The sequence below is a fragment of the Passer montanus genome, unplaced genomic scaffold, assembly GCF_014805655.1.
Source record: "Passer montanus isolate IOZ18808 unplaced genomic scaffold, ASM1480565v1 scaffold28, whole genome shotgun sequence".
Classification (NCBI taxonomy): Eukaryota; Metazoa; Chordata; class Aves; order Passeriformes; family Passeridae; genus Passer; species Passer montanus.
This window is the reverse complement of record NW_024367483.1, coordinates 2593646-2604354: the sequence shown is the minus strand read 5'-3', so window position 1 is coordinate 2604354 and position 10709 is coordinate 2593646. Positions and strand designations below refer to the sequence as shown.

General features: G+C 46.1%; 1 protein-coding gene across 1 annotated transcript in view; it reads left to right on the top strand.

Annotated features, from left to right (window-relative positions):
* The first annotated feature begins 9971 nt into the window (after positions 1 to 9971).
* POU2F1 (POU class 2 homeobox 1) overlaps positions 9972 to 10709 on the top strand; it is a 113126-nt gene continuing 112388 nt past the window's right edge. The window contains exon 1 of the mRNA XM_039713138.1: positions 9972 to 10071. Within this exon, the coding sequence (XP_039569072.1) occupies positions 10008 to 10071 (64 nt within the window). The 5' untranslated portion in view covers positions 9972 to 10007. The remainder of the gene's footprint in view (positions 10072 to 10709) is intronic.

The window sequence follows — 10709 nt, the reverse complement described above, 5'->3', positions numbered from 1 at the left end:
ATTTTATAAATGTCTAATTTCTGCACAGTCTCTGCAACTGTGAATGCTATCTCACCGTCAGAGCTGCTGTCTAATGCTACAGAGGTGGATTCAGAAAGCATTTTCTGTGCCTTAAAAACATGAGTTTGCCATATATTTTCAGTGCTACAAACTGAAATGCTCACTGAGAGGGTTAAAGAACATGGTACAGTCCTGCATGTAACTAGCTAGCTGTACAGACCTGCAGAAGGAAGAGACAGATTCATGAATCCAGCAATTCCTGCCCTGTTCTTATTCTTCCTTGTGTTTTTGAAGCACTGCAGACTCCCAGATAACTCATCACAGAGCATTCCCTGCGTTTCTCGTGGTCCAAGGGCTTTGTGTGTAGCACAGGAACAAGCTCCTTTCTGCCTGCTCGTGCTCCCACACACAATCTAACCACAAATTAGTGCAGTTTGAAAAAGCAAATATTAGTTTTGGTCAAATTCTACCAATGTATTTTAAGAAACAAAGGAAGTAAATGCACCAAAGATGCTCTCACCTCTGTACCTTCTGGCTATTACACTACTTAATGCATTTCTTTTCACAATATGGGCGTGAAATAAGGAAATGCAGTTGTTATCTATGGTGTGCATAGAAACACCAAAGCGACCTCAAGGCACAAGACACAGCACGTGCAGGGACCCTTATTCTCTGAGTACCTGCATCAAAAACCTGGTGAAACACACTGTGAGTCTTGTTTGATCCAGCGTTGGGGTTTCCTTTGTTTGGAAACCAGCAAGAGGCACCATGTTTGTGTCACAGGCCAGGTCCAGGCATGGCCTCTGGACCAGTGAGCTCAGGGATGTTCCAAAGGCCCAGATTAGCAACACTAGAGGGAGACTGAAGAATTTAAGTCAAAAAGAATGTCTAGGTACAACATACATGCCAAGCTCCTCACTTCCTTGTCCTGTGCTAGCAGGACATCAGCAGAACATCTTTTCTCTTAAAAGCACTATAGTAGTTGTTTTACAACTGTTTTGTGATTGATGTCCACTCTGGCCCTTTCTCTCTCATCTGATGACTCTGGCAGTCCCTGCTTAATTTAGCCATCCCAGCTGAAAAGGTAACCCATCTCCACAACTAGAAGTAATAAATTCTTTAGCGACCACAGCAAAATACATTGATATCATCTTGAATGAAATCACTCATGTCTGCAGTCCTCAGTCGAGGATATCACAGTAAATTGGTATCAGCTGAAATAAAATTTACATTAGTAAATGTATCAGGTTATGAGCTGACCAGTTTGCACTGGCCACACCACTCGTTCAGCCACCTCTTCTTTGGGATAACTCCTTCCATCACCTTAGTAATGCAGCCAGCTGAACAGTGATATCAAACTTCTCCAGGGGGAATCACTGGGGCTTGGGAACCAGAGCCATTACTTCCCTGTAAAAAATCTGTGCCTTCAAGGACTAAGGCTCTGTCTGCATATGGAAATCAAGTTTTCAAATGTATTCAAATGTTGGTAATACCAACCCTGCTCCAGCACCAGGAAGAAGGTGTGGAGTCTGCTGAAGAATGGCTCTTGGCTACTGCCATCTTCAGGACTATCCCACGTTAATTATTCAGGTCTCTTGTAAAAAGACACCTGTGGTAACTGGCAGAGTATCTGCACAAACATTAGCAGCCTTGAGGCTGAGAAACTGTTAAATAGCCTTAGTAATAGAATATTAAAACCTTGATGATGAGCAAGCTAGCGTGGGTGGAATAATTGTCTGCTCAGAAAGAGGTGCCTTTTTCTCATTCTATTCCTGTTGTTGAATCCTTATCTCCTGGATAAATAAAAACAAACTCCCCAGTTATTGTTCTCGTTCACCTTTTGACTCTTGATTAGATTTACTGCAGATACATCCCTTTGGCAATGAAAATGGAATCAACACATTTCTGATGCACTCCAGTGGAATTCTCAGCCCCTTCTCCACCCTCAGACCACCAAGGTCCTCGTTTTCTGAATGGCAGTTAATTACCTGTCCTTCTAGCACATGCATGAGATACAGCTGTCAGAGAGACCACTTGCCCTGAGTAACAGACTGCTCTGTTTCACTTTGAATCTTTATCTTATTTTTAATCCTCAGCACTTGGAGCCAAACCTGATACCTTTCTGAAGAAAGAAGCTCATGGTGATGCAAGCTGCCTTGCTGGGCTGCTTCCCCTTTCTATATTTTTTAGTGTTTTCCCAGATGAGGCCCCAGGATTATTGCAAACGAGTCCCAGGAAGAAATGCTGCTCAATTAGGCGAAAAGAAACTCGAAGGAAAAAAGGAGTAGAGCCAGCAAATTGCTTGAGATAACAATCTCCCCCCACCCGTGTGTCTCTGTAACTAAGAGGATTAGCTGAACTTTCTGTGTCACACCAAAACTGACAATAAGCAACAGTGACTTCCCCCCGCTGGCACTTGTACCTTCACATGTTTCATTTTCTTGCCCACACTACTGCCTTGCCCCTTGCTGATTGTATGACAAACTTGGGGATGAACATGATGGCTCTTTCCTTTCCTTTAAGATTTATGACTCAAAGCCAAATAAAACCCAACTCAAGTTATTACATGCTCTGTTTCCTCCTAACAACAACTCACTTTTAACAGTGTAAGCTAAGCAAGGAAACATGGAAATATGGTCTCCTTGATCTCACCTGATCCATCTGCTGCTGGAGATGCAAACAGCAGCCTCGGGTCTGCCAACACGGGAGCAGGCATAAAGACGCCCCTTGGGAGCAGGACCAAACGTCTGGAATATATAAAGAAGAAGTCCCATCAAAATTCAAAGTAACTGGGGTACTGTGTAGATACAGCACTGCCAGCAAGGAGCTGGATGTTTATTTCAAGTTAAGATTTATCATTCTTTGGTAGGAGGACTACCTAGGGTAGTCTTGCAGTGAAAAGAAATAAACTTTGTTAAAGGACTCTCACCAGTTACGGAATCAGCCCCATGTTCCTCTGACAGTGGTGTACACCTGATGAAAAGAATATGGCTTGTGGCTGAAGATGATCAAACATCAAATTATTCCAGTTTCTAAAGTAAACTAATTCCTTTTGCTGACCTGTGTAGAACATCACTCCAAACCTGGTGAACAACTCCTTTCCCTGAGCCTGCCAGAGAATGTGTACAGAGAGACGAAGTTCTATGAGACAAGGCAAAGCAGGAGCACTCTCCCAACCCACACGTGCTCCTTGCCTTCTCTTCCCTGAGTTTCCACAAAGACCACAGCAGAAGGTGGTGAAAAATATGAAAGATGAATGCTTCTGATACCTGAAGGGCTACACACAGGCACACTGACTAACTAAGCACCGGTGCCACAGTGAAGAAGGAAGTTGAAAGCAAGAAGGAGGCAGGAGAATTAGAAATTATTTCACACTGATGTAAAGCAGATACCAACACACAAGAAGGGAATGTTGGGATAAAACGAGTTGGGATGTGGGACTCGGGTGATCACCACCAGTGTAAGGATTGAGGGGAAATGATGACACAGCAAAAACTGCAGCAAGTATTAGGGTTGGGTCATAAAATGCATGGGACCTTGCCAGTTCTTGTAAAGCATTTTACTGAACTAGGCATCTGTGCTGTGTGCCCTCTCATTGCTACACAACTCCCTGGACCTAAATTAAATCACTATGGCACTTCTGCCATGTTAAACGGTCCAAGCAGGTACTCTCAGGCCACATAAATTCAGTGAAGTAGTGTTTTGGGTGTCCCTGTACAGCTTTATTTGTGATCAAAGGGTATGGTGTTGTGGGGGAGAAATACTTCCAGACAGATTTAGACTTTTACTCCAAAAATCTGTTCAGACTGAGAGGCATTGTAAAAACTGCCCAGTGTATTGCCACGGGGCAAGACAGCCTTGTCACTCTGTAGCAACCCCTGTCTCGCCTACATGGAGCAGCAGTTTTAGTTCAAAGGGATCCAGGTCCATTCTCTTTCCCCATTTACATGAAATGGGACTAGAGTGGAGCGTGGCAGCCTATTAACAGTGCCCCACAGCACTGCAAGAGTTCTGCCTAGAGAGTGAAGGACACCGTGTCCAATTGAAATTACAGAGGAATTTGGGGTAGGCAGAATGTAATTACACAATTGGAATTTAAACTGTGAAATTAAAAGGAAATATTCAAGGATGAAGGGGCAGAGAGAATCCCTAATCTCCAGCCAGGCTAGGCTGTGTGACAGAAAAGTCCCTTTCTGAAGAGGGAATAAGCAAAGAGCTGTCCTGGAAGAAAGGGAGGTAGAGAATAAAGACAATGTTTTCAAAAGCACCCTAACTCCAGCTGTGTGTTTGTTTCATAGGCTATGTCTATTCTACAGAAAACCTTGCGGTTGCTAAAAGGCATCAGATGTGTCCCTCTTGGCCCCCTCTTCACTGAGGTCAAAAACAATTTGGTTCCTCATGTAAGCAGCACCAAAGCATTCCCAAGGTCTACAGCAGAAAGCGTGCTGTACAACTGGTCAGAAAAAGGAGTTCAGCCTTGGTTTTCATATAGGTACAAACCAGAATTTGCCCTTCTACCCGAGTTTGTCACACTGCTGGCAGTCTTGCTTTAGTATCTGAGCTTTTCCCAAGTCTTAGTTAGTAATCATCCCAACAAAAACCAGGTATTTTTAAGAGTTTTGCTGTAGCAAGGGGAGGAAGAGAAAAACGCTGAAAGCAGATCTGTGACAGTTTTGAGTGGCAACTCGAATCAGGCAATTGCAAATCCCACTCCTCAGAGATCTGAATCAAGTTGTAGGACCTCATTGTTGTCCCTCTCAGAGCAGAGAAACAGGTAAAGATGCAGCCAGCCTTGTGGGTCTCTGGGAGAGGAACAATACTGAATAGGGTCCTTCAATCAAGGCACAAGAGAGAGAAGTGGGGGCTCATCTTCCTGCTACACATGCAACCGAAGACAAGTTTCTTAATTTCTCTGCTTTAGTTTACCATTGCTAAAAAAGCACAGCAATAATTTTCTAAATCCTTAAAGCTGGTGATTTTTAAGATGTAACTGGTAAAAATTGGAAGGTTCAGAAGCTGCATTGATGACAACTATTGAAATGCATACAAAAAACTGAGCTAGAGCTAAAGTAAGTGCAGGCAAAGCAGCAGAGAGTGAGAAATAGATTGAAAAACCCACCTGAAAAGATAAGTGTCCTTTTAGTAATTACCTCTCCCTTTCCTGAGGATGTGTGAAGGTTCTGAATTACAGGGCTTTTTTTCAAATATGAAAATGAAAAACATGCTTCTTTTTGTCCCTGCTCCTTATCTCCAAAAAAGCAGTTAGTTGCACTTGGGAGGGGCAGAGTATTATGAGATGGTACAACTTTCCTGCTATAATTTCATTATCTTTAAGAGTCAGAGGAATGGCGACAACTCTGAGAAATAAGAGATTCAGGGTCATCCTTTCTCCAGTCCAGAGACAACAGAATAGGGTCAGAACGAAAGGCAGAAAGCAATGTGGTCAAAGGCAGCCAGAGGAGTGTGCAAGGGGAAAAAAACCAGCCAATATATGCAGTGGACAGTCTCCATTTCTCTTCTGCTGTTCGTGCTCAGCACTCACTAGGTGCGTAGGAAGGAGATCTGAAGAGGGGGAAAAGTATAATAATGTAAAGACACATTACTGGTGGGTCCCAAGCCTTGGGGATAAGGGTGGACTCTTTTCCATGCTTGGGAACAGGAGGAGGGCGGGGAGCAGCGCGGGAGAGAAAGGAAAAACAGCTTTGTGGTTAAAGTACTGAACTGCACAGCCTCCGAGCACCCAGGTGTGAGTCTGTGTCCCACTAATGTCGGCTGTGACACTGGAGGGACTATGCACAGTCCTTACGTTGCTTTTCTTCACTTCTCCTCAATCAAGAAGGTACTAATCCTATTTTTTTCCTCATTTTTCCCCCTGCCAGCTCTCTAAATTGTAAGCTTTTTGAGACGTAGTGTCTTTTGCTATCCACAGCGTGTTCAAAAAATAACACTGTAGCAGGGAGGCTGCTGGTTCCTCTGTCAGGTTGTGTATGACGATGAGAAATAGGAAACAGACAGAAGCACACAGATAAGTTTAATTAAATGTGAGACAATCTGTGCAGTCCCCAAGTAAAAGGAATACAGAGGTTTCTGACGATCTATGTCTGAAAACACAAGGGGCAAAGAATGACTGTTTTGAGGCAGAAGCCTCTAATTATCTGGATGACCAAAGGGAAAGCAGAAGTAAACGTGATTCTAGTAACAGGCCCTTCTATAGGAGAGAAATCTCATGTGAAGAAAACAGGATAGAGAGAAGGGGGACATCGTGTGAGAAAAGCAGCATCTGGGATTCACATCTGAGTGGCACGGTGGAATTGGAGCAGAGCAGATAAGTTTGCTCTTAATTTCCTTATACACTAGAGCTGTTTCATGAAAAGGATAATTTCCTTCCCAATGTGCTTTTTGCTTAAATACTGTGATTTGTGCTTCTTTTGCTCCCTGCCTTCCCTCCTCATGTTTCTTTTGTCCTCTGCCTCCCTACCTTAAAAACAATTGTCTGTGAAACACCCACTACTGAATTAATTCTAGCAGGAGATAGAAAATTCAGAAGGTCACATAGCAATCAAAGAAAATTTGGGGTTATGGGCACAAGTCAAGCAGGCCAATTAGGGTTAGGAATTAAGAGGTATCTGGTTCAACATCTAAACAATGGACGCAGATACGCTGCAGAGCTTTAAAGGATCCTCAGATACCATTTCTTCCCTTTACATGTGGTGTTGATTTTGAACACTGTATTGTTTTTCACCACCAGAAAATCTTTTCAAAGCAAAATCCCTGTGAGAGGCAATTCTGTGTGGCTGACAAGTCCAGCCAGAGAACAGAATCACAGGGTCCTGCTCGCTGCTTTGGGCTGTGTTTCAGCACATACTTCACCACCAGTGTGAGCCCAGTCTCACTGACTGCAGCTGAACAACCAAGTTTCTTATGTCTTTTTGTGAAATGAATCCAGGGTGCTCAGCTCCTCGCAGGACTAAACCTTGTATCATCTTTGTGTCCAATTATCTCAAATTTCAAGTGTTTCCAGCAAGTTGCTCATGAGTAAGACACCAATCAGGCACTATGTGGCACCCACAATTGAAAGAGAGGTAAAATTTATCTGATAAATTATTCATCACTAATGATTTGGCCAGCTTTCCTGGATATATAGCCACAGGGATGTATGACACCTTGGGGAAGGCATCAGATAGAGATGCATTCAAAGAAAACTAGAGGAGAGGATGCAGACATAGATCCAGACTAATCTTTACAGGGAGAGGGAAAGCACCTATGTGGCTTGAGTGAATTAAGTTCTCTTTATAGGCGGTCAATTAGAAAACACAGAGCAGATTAACAACTCTCAGAAAATGACCAAAAAAAAAAAGCCCCAAGAAACAAACAAACAAAAAAACCCCACCAAAAATAAAAACACCAAACCACTAGCAACTACTTGTTTTCAGACATCTTTTCTGCGGTAGCTGTGGGTTCCAGCTAAGTGTGCAGAAGCTGAGCGAGAGCAAAGGCTAAATCAGGTGTGGTAATGGGAGCAAATTCTCCCCAGCAAGAAGCTGCTGGGATCAGGGAAGAGGTTACTGGGAAGTGGCATGCCGGACTGAGAGGAGTCTTTGGGTGAGATAGGGAGATAGGGGAGAGAATATTCAGCGTAGGCAGGATTAGAGCTGTGCAGAGTCTTAATCTAGGCAGCCCTTTCTCTACACGTTTATCTGTCCTGGTGCAGCCCCCGCGTGCTGCAGTGCTGGTATAACCTGGCCATAAAACTGGATTAACTGGCCCGCGAGGATCATGGCTGAACTGAAGAGGAGCACGACAATATGCCTTTGTTTACATGTTCGCTCCTGTGAGTGCAACACAGATCTTCAGGAGACAAAGTGCTTAATTGCCGGTTTAGGGTGTCAGCAAATTAATGTGCATGAGTGGGACTGGTGTTAGGGGAAGGTTTTCGCTCTTTCACAGTACAGTCCATTTCTGCCAGTGTTTTCTGCAATAACAAGAGGTTATTTTATAGGATGGCAAGGAAAAAAAAATCCCATTACCAGAGGACCTTATTTTTAAATAAAAATGACAAAATTACCTTTCTGATTCCCCTCTTGGAGATACACCCTGCTGTCTCCCTCATTCAGCCTCCCCTTTTTGGCTCTCTCCTACCAATGAAAAAAAATCTAGTGGCTGTCTCTGATACGACTCCTAATTTCTTCAGCAACAGCATGCAAGAACAGATCTCCGACAGTTCCTCTTACTCCATGATGTTTTGCACCCCAGAAGAAAATCCGGCTTGGACTCTGACCCATCTGAGTTAATGACTCTTGGAAAACGTTAAGACCGAGTCCTTAATGAATGCCATTCTACACCAGCCTCCCTTTCTTACTTTCTGGAAGTACATTACAAAGCTCAGGGATAACATGTATTTACGTAATATTAAAATGTGAGTAAGTTTTGTTTTTACGCTGCCAAATCTGTCAGGAATTAACAAAGTTTTGCTGCTCTGGCTAATTGTTCGTCCTGATTTGGAAGCTTTGAATCTAAAGCTAATTTTATTTGTTGGTCCCTCTGGTCTCATATTTACTCCCCTTTAACGAGGGAGGCATGAAACCCGACTCCCCTTCCAGGACAATTTGATGCGGGAAGTGTAAGAGGATAAAGTATTTGAGAAAAGCACCCCAGGAGCATTGGGCTGCCCAGAACGAGGGAATGTTGGGGTGGGGTTTTTTGAACAGAGGAGAATCGCTACTGTGCAATCGCCGTTTTCTGGAGGAAAACCAGACCCTCGCTCAGGCACCCTCCTCCATGGGAACCACAGGTTCTGCGGTTCCATTTTCCCTGGATGCAATTCCTCTTTATTCCTCAGTCCTGCCCTGGCTCGGGCAGTACCTGGGTGCAGGTGCAGTCCAGACGGGTATTTATTTCCACACCACCACTCTCAGACACAGTGGTCGTTCACCAGGAGGCTCCTGACAGGCACCTGTCCCCCACGGATTATTCCAAGCTTTACCCCCCAAAAATCTTCCTACCTTCCTACTGATTACCTCAGTTTACCTCAAAAATCTTCCTTCTCTCCCCTATAGATTACCTCAGATTTTACCTCCAAAATATTAATGTTGTCCCTGATAATTACCTAGATGACCCAGCATGAAAATCCAATGGCTACATTTACTTTACCCCCAAATTGTTCATTCTTTCCCTAAAGATTCAGATTTTTCCTACAAAATACTTCTTCTTCCTTACAGATGACCTCAAGTTTTCCCCCCAGATTTTTCCCTGTCACGAGTGATTACCTCATTTTTACCTCAATATGTCCATTCTCTCCACTAGAGATCATCTCAAGTTTTAGCCCCACAATTTTCCCTTCCCATCCACTACTGACAGCTTTGGTTTTACCTCAATATGTCACTTCCCTCCCCTACAGATTAACTCACATTTTACCCACCAAATTTCCTCTTCCTGTCCACTCCTGACTACCTCAATTTTACCTCAAAATGTCCATTCTCTCCCCTCAAGTTTTATCCCCAAAACCTTCCCTTCCTGCCCACTACAGATAAGCTTGTTTTTACCCCAACACGTCCATTCTCTCCCTCCCACCTCATTTTTCCCCCCAAAACATTCAATTTGTCCCCTGTAAATTACCTAGATTTTACAACCATAAAAAAAAAACTAATGACCACAGGGAGGATCTTTTTTTTTTTCTTTTTTTTTTTTTTTTTTTTGGGGGGGGTCGGACCGCCCCGTGCCCTGAGGGGGCGCGCGGGGGGCGCCTCAGTGCGCACGCGCCTCCCCCACCGCCCGCCGGCGGCCTGAGGGGGGAGCGAGACGGTCCGGCCGCGCTGCGCATGCGCGGCGCCGCTCCGCGCCCTGGCCGGGAAAGCGGCCGAGGAGAAGGGAGGGGAGGGGGGAGCGCAGAGCCCGGAGCGCATGCGCGGAGCGGCGGCGGCGGCGCGGGCAGGGAGGGAGGAGAGAGGGAGGGGAAGGGGAGGGGGGAGGGTTTATCGCGCGGCCGATTTTTGGTTAAAATATTCAAAATGGCGGACGGAGGAGCAGCGAGTCAAGATGAGAGTTCGGCGGCGGCGGTGGCGGCGGCGGCAGGTAATCATTACTGCGTTTTACATATTCATATTCATCGGCCCCGCTTAGCATAATTTATTAGTACTCAGGATTATTATAATTAACGGCACAGGAGGGAGCGGGGGGGGGGAAGGAGAAGGAGAAGCAGAGCAGCCTCCCCGCGCTGGGGAGACACACACACACACGCACACACCGTCCCTCCCGCACACGGAGCCCTCTCGCCGGGGCACCGGCCATGGGGGCGATGGGCGGCGGCGGCGCGGCGAGGCGCAGGGGTCGGGGCGGGAGGGAGGGAAGGAGGGAGGGAGGGGGGACACACACACGCCGGGAGGGAGGGAGGGAGGGGGGAGGCAGCCCCACACCCAAAAGCGTTCGGGGGTGGCTCGGCCGCCACCCGGCCCGCACGCCCACAATAAACCCGCTTTACATATTCATGGGGTGGGGGGGGATGCCGGAGGAGCGATCCCGGCGGGTCGCCCGAGTGGGGCAGGGTCCCCCCGGCGGCGGGGCGGAGGGGGCCGGGGGTGCCGGCCCCTGGCTGGGGCCTGGGGAGGCGGGTAGGCTCGGTTTCCTTAGCAGTCCCCTCGTTGCCCCCCTTCCCCGCGGCCCAGCCTGCCCCCACCCCCCCCAAGCCGGGGTTTATTTCCCCAGAGCCCGGG